The sequence below is a fragment of the Lissotriton vulgaris genome, chromosome 5, assembly GCF_964263255.1.
Source record: "Lissotriton vulgaris chromosome 5, aLisVul1.2, whole genome shotgun sequence".
Taxonomy (NCBI): Eukaryota; Metazoa; Chordata; class Amphibia; order Caudata; family Salamandridae; genus Lissotriton; species Lissotriton vulgaris.
The window spans coordinates 2,025,130,240-2,025,150,765 of NC_141693.1; the positions used below are offsets into that span (position 1 = coordinate 2,025,130,240).

The following is a 20,526-nucleotide window of genomic DNA, read 5'->3' on the forward strand; positions in this document are numbered from 1 at the left end:
ACTGATTCTTGTACTCCATATCTTCTGTTAAGGCTTCATCTCCCACCCCCTGTACTCTCCTCTCTGAGGTATGCACTGATTCTTGTACTCCATATCTTCTGTTAAGGCTTCATCTGCCACCCCCTGTACTCTCCTCTCTGAGGTATGCACTGATTCTTGTACTCCATATCTTCCTGAAGGCTTCATCTCCCACCCCCTGTACTCTCCTCTCTGAGGTATGCACTGATTCTTATACTCCATATCTTCTGTTAAGGCTTCATCTCCCACCCCCTGTACTCTCCTCCCTGAGGTATGCACTGATTCTTGTACTCCATATCTTCTGTTAAGGCTTCATCTCCCACCCCCTGTACTCTCCTCTCTGAGGTATGCACTGATTCTTATACTCCATATCGTCTGTTAAGGCTTCATCTCCCACCCCCTGTACTCCCCTCTCTGAGGTATGCACTGATTCTTGTACTCCATATCGTCTGTTAAGGCTTCATCTCCCACCCCCTGTACTCTCCTCTCTGAGGTATGCACTGATTCTTGTACTCCATATCGTCTGTTAAGGCTTCATCTCCCACCCCCTGTACTCTCCTCTCTGAGGTATGCACTGATTCTTGTACTCCATATCGTCTGTTAAGGCTTCATCTCCCACCCCCTGTACTCTCCTCTCTGAGGTATGCACTGATTCTTGTACTCCATATCGTCTGTTAAGGCTTCATCTCCCACCCCCTGTACTCTCCTCTCTGAGGTATGCACTGATTCTTGTACTCCATATCGTCTGTTAAGGCTTCATCTCCCACCCCCTGTACTCTCCTCTCTGAGGTATGCACTGATTCTTGTACTCCATATCGTCTGTTAAGGCTTCATCTCCCACCCCCTGTACTCTCCTCTCTGAGGTATGCACTGATTCTTGTACTCCATATCGTCTGTTAAGGCTTCATCTCCCACCCCCTGTACTCTCCTCTCTGAGGTATGCACTGATTCTTGTACTCCATATCGTCTGTTAAGGCTTCATCTGCCACCCCCTGTACTCTCCTCTCTGAGGTATGCACTGATTCTTTGACTCCATATCTTCTGTTAAGGCTTCATCTCCCACCCCCTGTACTCTCCTCCCTGAGGTATGCACTGATTCTTGTACTTCATATCTTCTGTTAAGGCTTCATCTCCCACCCCCTGTACTCTCCTCCCTGAGGTATGCACTGATTCTTGTACTCCATATCTTCTGTTAAGGCTTCATCTCCCACCCCCTGTACTCTCCTCTCGGAGGTATGCACTGATTCTTGTACTCCATATCTTGTCTTAAGGCTTCATCTCCCACCCCCTGTACTCTCCTCCCTGAGGTATGCACTGATTCTTGTACTCCATATCTTCTGTTAAGGCTTCATCTCCCACCCCCTGTACTCTCCTCTCTGAAGTATGCACCGATTCTTGTACTCCATATCGTCTGTTAAGGCTTCATCTCCCACCCCCTGTACTCTCCTCTCTGAGGTATGCACCGATTCTTGTACTCCATATATTCTGTTAAGGCTTCATCTCCCACCCCCTGTACTCTCCTCTCTGAGGTATGCACTGATTCTTGTACTCCATATCTTCTGTTAAGGCTTCATCTCCCACCCCCTGTACTCTCCTCTCTGAAGTATGCACCGATTCTTGTACTCCATATCTTCTGTTAAGGCTTCATCTCCCACCCCCTGTACTCTCCTCTCTGAAGTATGCACCGATTCTTGTACTCCATATCGTCTGTTAAGGCTTCATCTCCCACCCCCTGTACTCTCCTCTCTGAAGTATGCCCTGATTCTTGTACTCCATATCGTCTGTTAAGGCTTCATCTCCCACCCCCTGTACTCTCCTCTCTGAGGTATGCACTGATTCTTGTACTTCATATCTTCTCGGCAGGTTTCGTCTCCCTATCCGCTGTATTCTCTTCCCCATGTAGGACTTCAGCCTCTCGCTTGCCGTGCTCCATACCGCTCCATCAGTATCATCTCCCTGTTTGCTGTACTCTCCTCCCAGGGATAAACCTGGAGTCGACTGCTTCTAGTACTCTCTACACCCCATGGTTTCATCGGTTCCTTTTTGTTTCACTCTTTTGCTTACCAGTCGTCCTCTCCTCCATGACCACGAGGCGTGCATTGAGCTCCTGTAGCTCCCAGTGCAGCTGCTGCAGCTTGCGGTTGCAACACTTCAGCTGTGCCTCCACGCTGCTGAGGTTCTTCTTGTCAGTGGTCGCCTTCCTCAGGTTTTCAGCCCCTTCCTTTATCTTCAACTCCTTCTGGATCTCCCTCCGGAGGAGGTCCTTGGCGTCCTCCAGTCGGTGCTGGAAGAGTGGGTCCAGGAGGTCTGCCCCACTGCACAGCTCCTGCAAGAGCACGCTCTGAGAGGAGAGAGAGAGAGACGGTTAGAGTCAGACAAACCACCCAGGCACCTACGAGACAATCTCACCACTGCTCTACCTGTGGGGGCCCCTTCCCCAAAGGCCTCCCAGCCAATCCCTCATTCAGAGTTGCCTAAAACAGGGGTGGGCAAAATTTGCGTTGTAGCTCTACGCAAAGCTCAGCAAAACGGTAAAAAATCTCCGCGAGCACGCAAAAGTTCCATGAACATGCGGAATTGCTTGTTCCACCCATTTGTAATGCTTTTTTCCTGTTCGTGAACATGGTTTGCGTGCTCGGGGAGTAATATCTTGCGAACACCCATTTTGAAAGCGCAAACAAGCAAAAAAATTCCGCGAAGCCCCGGAATTTTTGCCAATTCCGCGTTCTCCGCAAACGCAAAATTACCCAAATTCCACGAGCAGAACGGAATTTACCGTCCAGACCTAGTTTCCTTGCTCCTTCATTCCTCTTCCTTGGGGTGCAGCACCCTTCAATGTTCATGATCTGCACCCCAGAGTGCAACATACCAAATCCATCACCACACACGGCACTGCAGGCAGCAGTAACTGTCGATCAAACACTATTGCTACCAGCCAAAGCCAGAGTTTCACGCCTTCCTTCAGCTCATGTTTGGAGTGTTTTTCAGGTAACCCAGTGGATTTCCTTATTTTCATTGCTGTGCCTTTTTTAGAGGTCACTCAACCTTACTGTAGAGCAAAGCTTTGCTTTTGGGAAGTCAGCCTTTCTAAGCAGAAGGAAGGGCAGTCAGTGGTCAAAACATTATGTGGTGAAATTGAGAACTTCCAGCATTTGCATGTTTGTACTTTATTGAAATTTAGTAGTTATCCACACCTCTTAACATAAAATGAGTAAACTTATAGAAATGTTTAAGAAACTTGCTATAAAAAGCCATTAATCACATGAAACGAGGTTAGTTAGCTCACTCAAGAAGATAAACAAAGGTTGGTGCAATCCTGCTGTGACTGGGGGCTCATAACATGGGGCTAAAAGAACAAGCGAGAGACCACACAGACGTCTTAGAGCAGCAGAACAGAGTGAGTGAGGACGTATAAAGAGCCAATTAAAATAATTAAGGCAGAGACAGCGGGTGAACACATCGAATACAAGACCGAACGTAAACACTAAATTGAAAAATCAAAAGCAAACCAGTAAAGTTGAGCAAGTTATGGAGCAGTAGGAGTGGGGGAAGGAAGCCAGAATAAAGGGTGAACAGCTTAGAGTAGAGCTGCGGTGTCTTTAGGAAGAGAAAGAGAAAACCAGTAACCACAATAGGAGTTTGTAGCAAAGTTTTCAAGTAGAAGAAACAAGGAAGAGATTATATTTTCTCGAAGTTAAATAAGTGGTAATAAATAACACACTGTTGACAGTGGAGATTTGAATGAGGAATCAAACTGAGAACAGATGTTGGAAGCTGAAGTGGAAAAAAGACTGCAGAGATAGAGAAAAATCAACTGGAGTAGGTAGAGGAGCATGTGGTGAACGAAGAGAAACAAATATTTTCTTAGGACTGAGACAAAGACAAACAGACCTCCACATGCGAGATCAAAGCTGAAACTTCATACTGAAGTGAGGTAGAAAGACAATTTGAGAGCCATCAGCATACAAACAGTGTCTTACCCAAAATAAGATATAATGGTGAACAAGAGGAGAGTAGTAAGCTATCCAGAAACCAGCCCAGAGGAATGACAAAGTGAATAGGAGAAGAAGGGGACATAGATTGCTTCTGAGGTATTAACATCATGCAGTGTGCTGCAAAACAAAACTAGTCCCAAAAAAACAGAGCCAAAGAGGAAAGATCATTCAAACCAACAGGTGATTCAGTGTGTCTAAAGCAGCTGAGACCTCTAACAAAATAACAGATGAAATCTTGTTGTGACATGCATGAAGAATTAGGCAGTTCAAGGTGAGCAACCAGGACACAAGTCCAATTGTACCTGAGAAAAAGGACTGCTAGAACGAACAAAGAACATTAGTTGTGAAAAGGCAATACGCTCAAAATAAATGTAAAAGAAAAGGAAGCAGCGAAATAGGACAAAAAGTAGAAAGACCAGAGGATTCGAATGGTAGAGCTGCCTCTCGAGCTTCTAGCCAGCAGGGCATGAATGTTTCATGGGACAGAGTTGTGCCTTTAGGAGGAACTAAAGATACAACAATATCAGAGGACAAGCAATGTGTGAATCAGCAAGCAGACCTGGACCCCAGCATGGAATTAAAGAATCAAAGACAAAGGGAGGATTATCAGTGAGTGGCACATGGGGGCGTGGCCACGAGGCGGATGGGAGCAGACACGTGAGCGCGGTGCTCCGCCCGACCCCGCTAATTATCCTGTTTAGAGGCACTATCTGAGACCCCAGGGACCCGGGGGCACCGGCATTCAGGACAGTGAGCCTGGAAACAGCGAAGACGAGGGCTCTGCTGTGGGGGAAAAAAATAATTAAAAAAGAAACAAGCATTGGAAATGCAATAGGTCTCGCAGCATTAGAGTTAGTGCTTTTAGAATTGTTTATGGGTTTTTTTGTAAATCTTTAGCATTTTTGTTTCCTGTAGCCAATGCTAAAGAATAAAAAAAAAAAAAGCCATAAACATTTCTAAAAGCTCTAACTCAAATGCTCCGAGACCTATTGCACTGTGTGAGGGTGAGGGGTTGAGGGTGAGTGAGGGTGAGGGTGAGTGAGGGTGAGGGTGAGTTAGGGTGAGGGGTTGAGGGTGGGTGAGGGTGAGGGGTTGAGGGTGAGTGAGGGTGAGTGAGGGTGAGGGGTTGAGGGGTTGAGGGTGAGTGAGGGTGAGTGAGGGTGAGGGGTTGAGGTTGAGGTGTTGAGGGTGAGTGAGGGTGAGGGCGAGTGAGGTGTTGAGGGTGAGTGAGGGTGAGGGTGAGGGGGTGAGGGTAGGTGAGGGGTTGAGGGTGAGTGAGGGTGAGTGAGGGTGAGGGTGAGTGAGGGTGATGCTGAGGGGTTGAGGGTGAGTGAGGGTGAGTGAGGGTGAGGGTGAGTGAGGGTGATGCTGAGGGGTTGAGGGTGAGTGAGGGTGAGAGAGTGAGGGTGAGAGAGTGAGGGTGAGTGAGGGGTTGAGGGTGAAGGGTTGAGGGTAAGTGAGGGTGAGGGTGAGTGAGGGTGAGTGAGGGTGAGGGGTTGAGGGTGAGTGAGGGTGAGGGGTTGAGGGTGAGTGAGGGTGAAGGGTTGAGGGTGAGTGAGGGTGAGGGGTTGAGGGTGAGTGAGGGTGAGTGTGGGTGTGGGTGAGTGAGTGTGAGGGTGAGTGAGGGTGAGGGTGAGTGAGGGTGAGGGTGAGTGAGGGTGAGGGTGAGTGAGGGTGTGTGAGGATGAGGGGGTGATGATGTGAAGGCGCGCATCCGTAGACGGTCAGAAACCGAATGGGGAAGAACGAATTCCATAACATATTTTAAAACTCGAGGGAGCGATTCATGGTCAAAGACTCAGAAAATGAGTGAAAACGCAAAACAAAAAGAACGGTTATTAGTGGGGCGTGGTGTTGAGAGAAGAAGAGAAATGACAAGTCTTCGATCAGCCTTAGAAGTGCGGGACCAACGAGTGAGACTACAATAATACAAAGATCGGAAACGCGAATACAAACGGCGAATAAAAAGTGGCCCGAAGAACAGTGAAATCTTAATATGGGAGAAAAACACACGAACCACGTACATAGCAAAGAAAGAAAAAATATGATTACAAATGCGGAAATAGGGTGAGATCAGGGAAGGAACTAAGGCCAAATGAGCTAAAGAAATGGGAGACATAGAGAGTGAGTGACTGAAGGGAGAATTGTAAAGGAAATGAGAAAACGAAATGAAGGAAAGACGGGCATCGAGAAAAGTTGTGAAGTAAACAGAACTAATGGAAATGCCGAGACTAGACTGACATGTCGACTGGAAGACAGACTTCTAGGTGCTAGAGGAGGGAAGAAGGCGCTAACGGGAAAAAGAATTAGTCAGGCAGGCTCCGGGGTGGTTCAGTCCCGGACAGTTCGTCTCGCCTCAGCTGTGGCGTCGGTCTGTCCTCGGGGCCCGGCCTGTCACGGGAGCTCCAGTCACTTTCTGTTTACAGCGGAAACAGGGTGCTTACCCCAAAGTAAGTTGAGAGAAATGCGCTACAACTTAGGTGAATGAGTGACAACAGTAAAGCGCCTCAGTCGGTGGTAAAAGCGCCGACGGCCGCTGCCTGCACCCGGGCCCTCCAGGGCGGTGTCTGGAGACAACTGTCAACAAGAGGCAGGAGAGAAAGAAAACAAGACGGACGGACGGAAGAGAGGGGAGGGGGGAGGAGAAATGCGACACGGCGGGAAGGGGAGGGGGCGGAGCGGGTACAATAAACAAGACGGAGGGAAGAGAGGGGAGGGGGGAGGAGAAGTGCGACAGGAGAAATGCGACACGGCGGGAAGGGGAGGGGCGGAGCGGGTAAACAAAGACGGACGTGCACGCGCTTTTAAGCTCAATGCGCATGCGCATTGAGCTTAAAAGTCACGGGCACTGCAAGGAATCGCCACGATTCCTTGCAGTGTGGATAAAGAGCGGATAAGTCCCAATACTCTCGCCTTGCTCGATGCGCATGCGCATCGACAGGCGAGACCTAAAAACGAGCTGGGGCAGCGGTCTCAAGATGGCGGTGTGAGGGCTCTGAGCTCCAACTGGTTTCGCGAGCAGAGTGGCCTTTGAAGACGGGCAGGGGCGGCAAGAGAAGAATGGCACCCCCCCCCTGGAAGCCCAGATCGGATATTGCAGAGGAGGGCTGGGGACGTTGAACCGCCAAGTGACTGGGGCGCCAACGGCACCGGAGGCTGCTAGAAGGCAAGATGGCGGTGGAGCGGCCGGAAAAGCATTCGAGGCGGCGTAGCTCTGAAGCCTCGAGCAGGACCAGTGGATTGCACCTCCGAGGTACAGACCGGGACGTCGGCTGGAGGTCTGTGGGAGCGGGGAGAGCTGCAGCGCGGCCGAGTGTGGAGTGCGTGTTGCGGCGGGCAGCACCCCCCCTACCATTCTTTCCCCGTGGGCAAAACTGATGATGCATTAGTGACCGGAGTGGATACGCCGGCACAGCTGGGGGTCACCTAGATTCCCTGGAGGTCAGCGTACAGCGCGGAAGACGCTGCGATCATCCTGGTTGATTGGCTGAACTGTGGGGCACTGAAGCTAGAGGAGACAGCGGGCGCCACGAGGACTGCTCGGGGTTACAGGGTGGGGTCAGTGGCAGCACCAGCGGTCAGAGCCGGTTGAGGAAAAGACCTACATGCAGAGGATCGGGGCAATCAGCAGGGACAGCAGTAGATGCTGCAGGGGGGGCATCAGGCGAAACTGCAAGGGAACTGGAGCCCAGAGGCTGCAATACCCCATAAGGGAGGAGAAGACTGTCACAAGTGAGTGGTGGTACTGGGGGTGATTGCTGGAGAGCACTGAGGCTGGCAGCGGCTTGGCGCCCTGGAGCTGGACAACTGGGTGCATTAGGAAGCAGTGGTTGAGCTAGGCTGGGGAGTGAGGAGCCGCAGGAGGACCAGCGCTGGGGATCTCACCAGCGAACTGGTGCACTGGGCATAGGCGGTCCGCTTCCTCACAACCGGTCCTGTGGAGTGGGACGTCTTAACAGTTGGCTGCTGGTACTGGAGAGCAGCTGAGCAACTATGAAGGCAGACCCCCCCCTCCCCCCCCCCTTCGCGGGGGCTTTGGATGTGGCATGAGTGAGTGCAGTGCTTCGCGGCGGCGGCTACACTGAGGCACTAGGCGGCATAAGCAGCCTGAGGAGTGGACGTGGCGGCGACTGAGAAGGCTGCCGGGAGACCTGGATGGGGTAAGACTGCGTCACTGCCATGACGGGGTGGAGGAGCTGGTGAATTTGGAGGCAGGACCACCAGGAACTGCTGAGTGGCCGAGCTGGGCAATGTGAGGAGGGGGGCACTGTGGTGCTGGAGTGCTGTGGGCTGCCAAGTAGAGAGCAGCAGGTGGATACTGATGGCCTGAAACAGGCCCCGAGGAGTATGTGGAGTCTCCTTTGCATCCGGCAAGAGCACGACTCACCAGTGGGGGAGAGCCTGTATTGAGCCAGGACCGGTCTGGGCCCGGAGGGTGGCACTGACGGAACCCACGGGAGAGTGGCCTTCCAGAGAGTACTGAGAACATTGTGGAGTGGCTGGACTGGGACTGTCAGACGGCCCTGTTGAGGTAGACGAGCCTAGGTGAGGGTGGCTGATGCTGGAGTAGGGACTGCCGTTTTATTTTAGTCGAATACACGCAGTGCGCAGCGGCGGAGAGGAAGTGTCCTACGTGTTCACTTGAATAATAGGAGATCACGGAGTCCTGTGAGCCCATGGGGAAGCCAAGGGGGAAATAGGCGGGAGCACCACTGGACCAGGAAGAAGACACCGTGGTCACAGAAGCAGGGGAGGGGGTGCAACAACACCAGGAGGGGATGCTCCAGCAGTAGGTTGACCAAATACTGCAAGCCATTACGGACACTAGGGAATCCTTGCAAAAGGACATTGGTCATGTGGCACAGGGGCTGGGACTGCTTCGGGCAGACCACATCAAGCTGATAGGGTGAAACAGGCTGAAGGGGCCATAGCGGTCCTGGAACCGGCCCAGAAGTCATTGACAGCGCATATGGCGGATTTTCAACAAAGGCTGCAGACCCTAGAGAAGCGAGCGGAGGACGCAGAAGGGAGGAATCGAAGAAACAACATCCGAGTGGTGGGACTGCCGAAAGGGGTGGAAGGTCCCGACATGGTGGAATATCTGGAAAATTGGCTGAAGACAGCCGTCGCGCCGGCAGGACTGGCATCCTTTTTCACTTTGGAGAGGGCTCACAGGGTGCTTGCTAAGCCGTTGGCCCCTGGGGGACCGCCGAGGCCAGTGGTGGCCAGGCTACTTCATTACAAGGACAGGGATCTTCTGTTCACGATAGCTCGGAGGAATTACAATAGCTCCATCTTAGCTGCTAAGGCAGCCTTCTTCTCTGATAAAATCTCCATGGCTCAAAATAAATCGAGAGAAATCTTTAATGTGGTTAACGAGCTATGCAATGACACCCGTACCTCCCCCTCTCAACCCCCGACTCAACTGATGGGTAATCAGCTTAACGATTTCTTCAAGGAGAAGATTGATATTATAAAAGCTAGTATCCAAGCGACTCGGGTCACGGCAACCAGCAAGGAAATCTGTGGAAACCCACACACACTTCAATTTATTCCCCATATTGATCATCCCAAATTGGTGGAGCTTATGAACCGGGTAAAGTCTGGGTCTCCCAATGATCCCTGTCCCCCGCATATACTGAAGGAAGTCTATTCTACATTACCTCAAGGAATACTCCCACTCCTGAATAGCTCTCTTTCACAGGGAATAGTCCCCAATTCATTCAAAAATGCTATTTTGGTCCCATTAATAAAAAAAACGGGCGCGGATGTATCCATTCTCTCTAACTATCGCCCCATTTCTCTCCTTCCGTTTGGTGCCAAGTTGCTTGAAGCCCATGTGGCTAGCTGTATTTCTAACTTCATTGAGACATCCGATTACCTGGAGCCAAACCAAGCCGGGTTCCGCCAGGCACATTCTACTGAGGCGGTTATTCTTGCTGTCCTGGATACTTTAAGGTCCAACGCCGATAACGACAATCATCAGGCCCTTGTACTTTGAGAACGACAATCATCAGGCCCTTGTACTTTGAGACCTATCGGCCGCGTTCGACACGGTGGATCACACCATCTTATTACACCGTGTCGAACAAGCCGGCCTTAGCGGCTCGGCTCTTGCTTGGATTAAGTCCTTTCTGAAGGACCGATCCCAGGCAGTTAAGCTGGGGAATTTTATGGCACCCAAACTCTTCACTACATGTGGTGTTCCGCAGGGTTCATCATTATCCCCCCTCCTATTTAACCTATACCTTAAACCATTACTGCAGTCCCTAAAAATTAGGAAAGTCACCATCTACAATTACGCAGACAACTTGCAGCTGGTTTTTCCTCTAAACTCAGCGGACGCTGCGGAAGAATTCCAGTCCACTATGTTGCATATTCAGGGCTGGATGGATGAGAACCATCTAAAGCTCAACCCGGGAAAGACCGAGCTGGTACTCCCTGGGAACAGTGCAACAAGTTGGGGCCCTCACTTCTGGCCATCTTCGATGGGGTCCCCTCCAAACCCTTCCCAGTCGGTGAAGAGCCTTGGGGTCACTCTTAACTCCAACCTCTCACTGAAAAGTCAGATCGGAACAGTGATCTCTTCTAGTTTCTTCCAACTTCGAAAGATCAAGAAAATTGCCCATCTATTGACACACTCCGCCCTCATCCAAGTGGTAATCGCCTTGGTTCTTTCCCGCCTAGATTTCTCCAACTCTATATATCTGGGCCTCCCCCTTACTCTTTCAAAACGTCTGCAGATTGTCCAAAACCAAGCTGCGAGATTAATATTCAAAAGCAATCGCAGGAATTCGTCGAAACCTCTCTTCATTGGTTTCCTATCACTCACCGGATCACCTTCAAAGCGGGATGCTTAGTTCACAAGGCCCTCTATGGCAAAAGCCCAAGGTTTATTAATCATCTAATAAATGAATATGAACCGCCCGTAACCTTCGTTCTGCCCACCAGTCCCTCCTTAAGCTGCCACTGTACAAAAGAAAACGTCTGGGCGGATGTCGATTCGTTTACCTTGCCCCTAAGATATGGAACTCTTTTCCCCTGTCTCTCCGGACCTGTACTAATCTGGTGAAATTCAGGGGTGCTCTGAGGACCTGGTTATTCAAGCAAGCGCACGGTTAGGCTACCACTTTACCTATTCTACAGCTTTACCATCTGTCTCATCCTAGCGCCATGAAACCTCTGGGTGACCGTGCGCTTGACAAATTCCGAATAACATAACATAACATAACATAACATAACATAACATAACATAACATGTGCGATTAGATGCACTATTATGTGACACTGTGGTTCACTCTAAGGTGATAAGTAGCGAATACCTGGGGAGAACGCTGTCGGACCATAACCCGTTGCTTGTGCACAGAAGATGGAGTCAGGAGAGGGCGGTCATACCAACCTGGCGGCTTAGGCGTTGGAAGATCCGGTCTTTGGTGAGGAACTGAAGACGCGTATTGAACAATACTTTGAGGAGAATGAGGGGACTGCGACTTCAATGGCGCTCGAATGGGATGCATTTAAGGTCTGTGTTATATTCTGATTTACAATGTATTTCCCTTTTAACCTACCCTGTACATATTTCCCTTTTAATAGAATCTTTGTTCTTTGTTGCACATGCACACTGTCCATGTGATTCCATTTGGAATTGTTATGATCTAAAATGTTTAACTTGGACTGACTTCTTGGAGGTTGGAAGTACTGTGCTGCAGCTCATTAAATCCTGGATTTTCCTGAATATACTTGGATTTCTTCTTTATTTACTACAAAATTGGCGACGAGGGTGACCAGTACCTACTACTTCTACAGCAGCACAGGTGTGGTACATCTGATTTTAAGGAAGTTTGGATTTTTTTTTTACATCTTCATTGGATTTATGGCTTCTATTTTAAAAGAGAAGAGAGAAGCGCTTTCATTTGACATTTTTAAAGACTAGAATGTCAAAGTGATATCTCACTGGATATTTGAAGATATTTGAAGATTTAGCTCATCTTGAAATACTATTCTTAACAATCTGGACTATTTTTTGATAACTACATGGTGAAAGGCGTTTTTTCAAGCTTGTTGCTGACCTCGTGAGACCCTGCATTGCATTTTCACGTAATTTTGACATTGTTATTGCGCTGTGGAAGCATCAAGTAAGTTGCGCTGTGCTTACCTTTGAAAATCTCAACGAGGGTCTCGAGCGAAGACTGTCAACACGAGACGAAGGCTTTCGCGTGCAAATATCTGCAGCGTGACGGAGCTTCCAAGTGCCATTATCACCGTGGATACGCTGTGCATTGTTCTGCTGTCACCGGAAGTGAAGCGCGCTGGAACGTGAAGCCGCGTTGGAGCCTTGGAGCGTGAAGCCGCGTTGGAGCGCATTTGTTGTGTTTCTGTTGCCATAGTTACACGCATTGAGGTCGCGTAAAACTACGGCGGCCATATTTGTTTATGTTTGGATTCTCTTTAGCGCTCGAGAGCATCGGACACGTTTCTGAGGTACTGTTGATTTATTTAACGTGGTTTTCAGGTGTTCCAGTTATTCTTAAAAGGGAAATACATTGTAAATCAGAATATAACAGTCTGACTAGGGGGTTTTGTATTAGTAAAGAGGTAGGAGTGCGGAAAACGATTTTCACTGACCTGGAGATGGCAGAAGGACGGTTGCGGGTCACGGAGAGGGCCCGGCCGGGGAATCCAGGGGTGCAGACCGAAGTCTTGGAGGCTAGAGAAGCAGTGGCGGTTCAGATTGAGAGACTGCGCTCCTTTGACTATAAGAATTACAGGGAACGAATGCAGGCTGAGGGGGACAAATCAAGCGCACTGCTGGCGTGGTTGGCTGATCCGTCCCCTCTGGGCACGCCAATCCTGGGCCTGGCAGCCCCGTCAGGAGAGATGATGTACACGCAATAAGGGATAAACGGCCTGTTCCTGGAGTATTACACTGGGCTCTACAGTAGCCAACTGACTCAGGGCCCTGATGATAAATGGGAATATCTGGAGGAGGTGGCTCTACCGAGTCTGATCAAAGAGCAGGAGTATCTGCCGGGCAGTGAGATTATGATAGGGGAGATTAGAAGTGCGTTCAAACATATGGCTCGCAATAAAACGCCCGGGGTGGACGGTCCCCCTATAGAATTTTACTCCAAATATCTAGTTTTCTTGGCTCCACGGTTGCAATTGCTCTATCGGGAGGCGTATATAGTAGGGTGGTTACCCGAGATCACCAGGGAGGCTATTATCCCTCTCCTGAAACATGGTAGGGAAGCTACAGATATGAAGGCGTATCCTCTGCTGTCAATGTTGACGACTGACTACAAAATATTGAGCAGAATATTGCCTACTCCCATGTATGTCGCAGCTGATGCACCAAGATCAATCAGGTTTTATACCTAAGCGTAATACAGCTCTTAATGTGAGACGGCTACTGCGAATCCTGGAGCACTGTCTGGACTTGGCGCCGTCGGCTCTGATTCTCTCAGTGGATATAGAGGCGGCGTTTGACAGCTTGGAATGGCCATTTCTCTTTCAAAATATGCGCAGGATGGGACTGGGGGAGGAATTCGTGAGGTGGACTCAAATATTATATACGTCGGCGACTGCTCAGGTGCGGACGGGGGGGGACGGTGTCAGCTTACTGTACAGCGAGTCGAGGCACACGGCAGGGTTGCCCACTCTCACCGTTGTTATTCGCACTGGCGATTGACCCGCTAGCGGTGCGGGCTAGGTCGGGGAGGCACTGCACTGGGCTGGAAGTGAGCGGTGACATGCATTATATGTCACTCTATGCAGATGACCTGCTGATGTTCCTGGCGGGCCCTGGCGCTGAGTTGTGCTGCAGGCGTTTGGTACGGCATCGGGGCTGTGCGTGAATTGGGAGAAGACTAGCCTGTTCCCGGCACGTCGAGCAATGGGAATTCCCGACAACTTGTCTGGAATGAGATGGGAGGCCTGCTGTCTGCCATATCTGGGAGTTAATATTTAGCACAAGCAAGTAGATCTACTGGAGGGCAATTTGGATAGGGAAGTGCGAGGGGTCAGGGGAAGCATGTCATTTTGGAGCACTCTGCCACTCCGTGGCGGGGAGGGTGGCACTTCTGTAGTTGGGGTTGCTTCCTCGATTCCTATACTACTCTCGGACACTGCTGGTCTGGATTCCGGGCCGGGTGTTTAGGACGCTCAGAACTATGGTAGGAGGATTTTTATGGGGAAGCGGTAGAAGGCAGGTTGCCTTGACCACGAGGAGGAGACATAGAGCAGAGGGGGGATGGGCAGGCCCGCACTTTCAACTGTACTACCTGGTGGCCCAGCTAAAGTGGCTTACACAGGCGGTTGCCTAAGAGTTCAGGGGACCGGATGGTCCTGGAGTATCGTTGGGTACCACGCATGTGCTGTCCTTTGTGGTTATGGGCCAAAGGCTGCGGGTTGACATGCTGACTTCTGAAGAAAAAGTGCTAAGGGCTTGCTCGCATATAAGCAGGTGCAGGGTAGGGGGGACTCGCCCATACGCTCCAGAGATACCTCTTGGAATGTGTACGGCCCTCCGACACGGCGGAGATTGGTCGACGTTAGCAGAGTGGGAAGACCTGGGGTTACAAATGGTTGGAGATTTGTACGAGGGGGTACTCTCTTGCCTTACTAGGCACTACAGGATAGATATGGATTACCCAGAGGAGATTTATAGCTGCATGCCGCCCTGGTGGCAGCGAATTAGGAACACTGGGGGGAAGGGCTGCTAGAACCACAGACATCCCCGACATGCCAGTATGTAGTGATGGTTGCAGGGACGATAAAGGCAGTAACGTGCCTGTATCGGCAAATGGTAGGGAAGGGGCTTCAGCCACTGGCTCGGTTGCGAGAAAAATGGGAGGTGGATCTGGGCAAAAACATACCTGAATCGACTTGGTCTAAATTGGTGGAAAGGGCGTGGAAGGGTACGCGGAATGCTTGATTACAACGTATCCGTTTCTATATAGTACATAGGGCGTACCAAACCCCAGGACAGATAAATAAATACTTTAACGTGGACACTGCGTGTTGCCCTAGATGTCGTTCGACTGCTGCGGACCTCTCACATATGATGTGGGGTTGCCCGCAACTCTGCACACATTGGGAGGATGTGGTTGGGGTCCTCTGTGGGGGGACAGACAGATAGATAGAACGAACCTAGTATGGGAGCATGTTTACTGCACTGGTACCCTCACACAGCGCAAACCAAGGTAACAAGTAAGTTCATTGATCCGGGGTTACTGTTATCCAAGCGGGAACTAACGAGACAATGGAAATCCACACGGGGCCCTAGTATAGAGCGCTGGAAAACTGAATTCATGAGCTGGGAGGCTAGTGAGGGTATGGTCAGGTTCCAGCAGGCAAGAAGAGCGAATAATGAAAAGGCGATGGAAACGGCACAAGCATGGGAAGCTCTGGTGGCCCTGCTGACACTGCCGGAATCGGATACTGACTCTTTGGGGGCACCTTAGGAACAGGCTGAGGCACACTGATTATAACTGGGTTTTAGGGGGCTCAGGGGAATGGAGACGGGCTAGGACATGAAGAGGATGGAGGAGCAGCCCACATGCATTGAGATATTGGCGCACCCCAACATGTTGCAGATGATTGGACATTTTGGATTAAAGTATGTAGAGCACACCTGTGAGGGGGGTTAGTTTGGAAGGGGGTGGAAGAGGCCTAAACTAGCAGGAGTTCAGCGATGGGCTCCACATAATTTTGCTTGGGGTTTGGGATGCAGGTTGCGGTGTTAGCACTAGAGCACGAGGGGGAGGCTAAGGCGCTTATTCTGATGTATCGATGTAAGCGCATGCCTACCTATGAATAATGTTTGGAAGCATTGCATCCCATAATTTGCCCTTATTGATGAAGGGCCTTGTATGTGGGGATGTGGTTTGGGTTGAAAACCAATATTATACATTTAAAAAAGAAATAATAATAATAATTCAGCGTGTGGCACACAGGCAGAGTTCGAACCAAGCATGGCCCGCCCCGGGAAAGCATGGAATTAAAGAATCAAAGAAAGGAGGATTAGCAGTGTGCAGCACAGGCAGAGCTGAAACCAAGCATGGCCCGCCCCGAGCAGGCATGGAATTAAAGAATCAAAGCCAACGTGAGGATCATCAGTGTGCGGCACAGGCAGAGCTGGAACCAAGAATGGCCCGCCCTGAGCAGGCATGGAATTAAAGAATCAAAGACAGCGCGAGGGTTAACAGTGTGCAGCACAGGCAGAGCTGGAACCAAGCATGGCCCGCCCGAGCAGGCATGGAATTAAAGAATCAAAGAAAGGAGGATTAGCAGTGTGCGTCACAGGCAGAGCTCGAACCAAGCATGGCCCGCCCCGAGCAGGCATGGAATTAAAGAATCAAAGACAGCGCGAGGCTTAACAGTGTGCAGCACAGGCAGAGCTGGAACCAAGCATGCCCTGCCCCGAGCAGGCATAGAATTAAAGAATCAGTGTGAGGCTTAACAGTGTGCGTCACAGGCAGAGCTGGAACCAAGCATTGCCCGCCCCGAGCAGGCATGGAATTAAAGAATAAAAGACAGCGTGAGGCTTAGCAGTGTGCGTCACAGGCAGAGCTCGAACCAAGCATTGCCCGCCCCGAGCAGGCATAGAATTAAAGAACCAAAGACAGCGTGAGGCTTAGCAGTGCGCAGCACAGGCAGAGCTGGAACCAAGCATGGCCTGCCCCGAGCAGGCATGGAATTAAAGAATCAAAGACAGCGTGAGGCATAGCAGTGTGCAGCAAACAGGCAGAGCTGGAACCAAGCATGGCCCGCCCCGAGCAGGCATGGAATTAAAGAATCAAAGACAGCGTGAGGCTTAGCAGTGTGCGTCACAGGCAGAGCTCGAACCAAGCATGGCCCGCCCCGAGCAGGCATGGAATTAAAGAATCAAAGACAAAGGGAGGATTAACAGTGTGCGGCACACAGGCAGAGCTGGAACCAAGCATGGTCTGCCCGAGCAGGCATAGAATTAAAGAATCAGTGTGAGGCTTAACAGTGTGCGTCACAGGCAGAGCTGGAACCAAGCATTGCCCGCCCCGAGCAGGCATGGAATTAAAGAATCAAAGACAAAGGGAGGATTAACAGTGTGCGGCACACAGGCAGAGCTGGAACCAAGCATGGTCTGCCCGAGCAGGCATAGAATTAAAGAATCAGTGTGAGGCTTAACAGTGTGCGTCACAGGCAGAGCTGGAACCAAGCATTGCCCGCCCCGAGCAGGCATGGAATTAAAGAATCAAAGACAGTGTGAGGCTTAGCAGTGCGCAGCACAGGCAGAGCTGGAACCAAGCATGGCCTGCCCCGAGCAGGCATGGAATTAAAGAATCAAAGACAGCGTGAGGTATAGCAGTGCGCAGCACAGGCAGAGCTGGAACCAAGCATGGCCTGCCCCGAGCAGGCATGGAATTAAAGAATAAAAGACAGCGTGAGGCTTAGCAGTGTGCGTCACAGGCAGAGCTGGAACCAAGCATGGCCCGCCCCGAGCAGGCATGGAATTAAAGAATCAAACAGCGTGAGGCTTAGCAGTGTGTGTCACAGGCAGAGCTGGAACCAAGCATGGCCCGCCCGAGCAGGCATGGAATTAAAGAATCAAAGACAGCCTGAAGCTTAGCAGTGTGCGTCACAGGCAGAGCTCGAACCAAGCATGGCCCGCCCCGAGCAGGCATGGAGTTAAAGAATCAAAGACAAAGGGAGAATTAGCAGTGTGTAGCAGAGGGGGACGCGGAACCAAGCATGGCCCGCCCGAGCAGGACTGGAATTAAAGAATCAAAGACAGCGTGAGGCTTAGCAGTGTGCGGCACACAGGCAGAGCTGGAACCAAGCATGGCCCGCCCCGAGCAGGCATGGAATTAAAGAATCAAAGACAAGAGGATTATCAGCGTCCCGTACACAGGCAGAGCTGGAACCAAGCATGGCCCGGCCGAGCAGGCATGGAATTAAAGAATCAAAGACAGCGTGAGGCTTAGCAGTGTGCGTCACAGGCAGAGCTAAAACCAAGCATGGCCCGCCCCGAGCAAGCATGGAATTAAAGAATTAAAGACAGCGCGAGGCTTAACAGTGTGCGGCACACAGGCAGAGCTGGAACCAAGCATGGCCCGCCTCGAGCAGGCATGGAATTAAAGAATCAAAGACAAGAGGATTATCAGCGTCTCGCACACAGGCAGAGCTGGAACCAAGCATGGCCGCCCCGAACAGGCATGGAATTAAAGAATGAAAGACAAAGGGAGGATTATCAGCGTCCCGCACACAGGCAGAGCTGGAACCAAGCATGGCCCGGCCGAGCAGGCATGGAATTAAAGAATCAAAGATAGCATGAGGCTTAGCAGTGTGTGGCACAGGCAGAGCTGGAACCAAGCATGGCCTGCCCCGAGCAGGCATAGAATTAAAGAATCAAAGACAGCGTGAGGCATAGCAGTGTATGGCACAGGCAGAGCTGGAACCAAGCATGGCCCGCCCCGAGCAGGCATGGAATTAAAGAATCAAAGACAGCCTGAAGCTTAGCAGTGTGCGGCGCACAGGCAGAGCTCTAACCAGGCATGGAATTAAAGAATCAAAGACAAGAGGAGGATTAGCAGTGTGCGGCACAGGGAGACGCGGAACCAAGCATGGCCCGCCCGAGCAGGCATAGAATTAAAGAATCAAAGACAGCGTGAGGATTAGCAATGTGCGACACAGGCAGAGCTCGAACCAAGCATGGCCCGCCCCGAGCAGGCATGGAATTAAAGAATCAAAGACAAAGGGAGGATTAGCAGTGTGCGGCACAGGCAGAGCTGGAACCAAGCATGGCCTGCCCGAGCAGGCATAGAATTAAAGAATTAAAGACAGCGTGAGGCTTAGCAGTGTGCGGCACACAGGCAGAGCTGGAACCAAGCATGGCCCGCCCCGAGCAGGCATGGAATTAAAGAATCAAAGACAAAGGGAGGATTATCAGCATCCCGCACACAGGCAGAGCTGGAACCAAGCATGGCCCGGCCGAGCAGGCATGGAATTAAAGAATCAAAGATAGCCTGAGGCTTAGCAGTGTGTGGCACAGGCAGAGCTGGAACCAAGCATGGCCTGCCCCGAGCAGGCATAGAATTAAAGAATCAAAGACAGCGTGAGGCATAGCAGTGTATGGCACAGGCAGAGCTGGAACCAAGCATGGCCCGCCCCGAGCAGGCATGGAATTAAAGAATCAAAGACAGCCTGAAGCTTAGCAGTGTGCGGCGCACAGGCAGAGCTCTAACCAGGCATGGAATTAAAGAATCAAAGACAAGAGGAGGATTAGCAGTGTGCGGCACAGGGAGACGCGGAACCAAGCATGGCCCGCCCGAGCAGGCATAGAATTAAAGAATCAAAGACAGCGTGAGGATTAGCAATGTGCGACACAGGCAGAGCTCGAACCAAGCATGGCCCGCCCCGAGCAGGCATGGAATTAAAGAATCAAAGACAAGAGGAGGATTAGCAGTGTGCGTCACAGGCAGAGCTCGAACCAAGCATGGCCCGCCCGAGCAGGCATGGAATTAAAGAATAAAAGACAAAGGGAGGATTAGCAGTGTGCGGCACAGGCAGAGCTGGAACCAAGCATGGCCTGCCCGAGCAGGCATAGAATTAAAGAATCAGTGTGAGGCTTAACAGTGTGCGTCACAGGCAGAGCTGGAACCAAGCATGCCCTGCCCCGAGCAGGCATGGAATTAAAGAATAAAAGACAGCGTGAGGCTTAGCAGTGTGCGTCACAGGCAGAGCTCGAACCAAGCATGGCCCGCCCCGAGCAGGCATGGAATTAAAGAATCAAAGACAAAGGGAGGATTAACAGTGTGCGGCACACAGGCAGAGCTGGAACCAAGCATGGCCCGCCCGAGCAGGCATGGAATTAAAGAATCAAAGACAGCGTGAGGCTTAGCAGTGTGCGGCACAGGCAGAGCTGGAACCAAGCATGGCCCGCCCCGAGCAGGCATGGAATTAAAGAATCAAAGACAAAGGGAGGATTATCAGTCCCCCGCACACAGGCAGAGCTGGAACCAAGCATGGCCCGGCCGAGCAGGCATGGAATTAAAGAATTAAAGACAGCGTGAGGCATAGCAGTGTGCGGCAAACAGGCAGAGCTGGAACCAAGCATGGCCCGCCCCGAGCAGGCATGGAATTAAAGAATCAAAGACAAAGGGAGGATTATCAGCATCCCGCACACAGGCAGAGCTGGAACCAAGCATGGCCTGCCCCGAGCAGGCATGGAATTAAAGAATCAAAGACAGCCTGAAGCTTAGCAGTGTGCGGCGCACAGGCAGAGCTCTAACGAGGCATGGAATTAAAGAATCAAAGACAAGAGGAGGATTAGCAGTGTGCGGCACAGGGAGACGCGGAACCAAGCATGGCCCGCCCGAGCAGGCATAGAATTAAAGAATCAAAGACAGCGTGAGGATTAGCAATGTGCGACACAGGCAGAGCTCGAACCAAGCATGGCCCGCCCCGAGCAGGCATGGAATTAAAGAATCAAAGACAAGAGGAGGATTAGCAGTGTGTAGCAGAGGGGGACGCGGAA

The 20,526-nt window shown here is 51.0% G+C and overlaps 1 protein-coding gene across 1 annotated transcript in view; it reads right to left on the reverse strand.

The window, feature by feature from the left end:
- PKN3 (protein kinase N3) overlaps positions 1-20,526 on the reverse strand; it is a 314,322-nt gene that overhangs the window by 261,202 nt on the left and 32,594 nt on the right. The window contains exon 2 of the mRNA XM_086920604.1: positions 2,083-2,359. Within this exon, the coding sequence (XP_086776730.1) occupies positions 2,083-2,359 (277 nt within the window). The remainder of the gene's footprint in view (positions 1-2,082; positions 2,360-20,526) is intronic.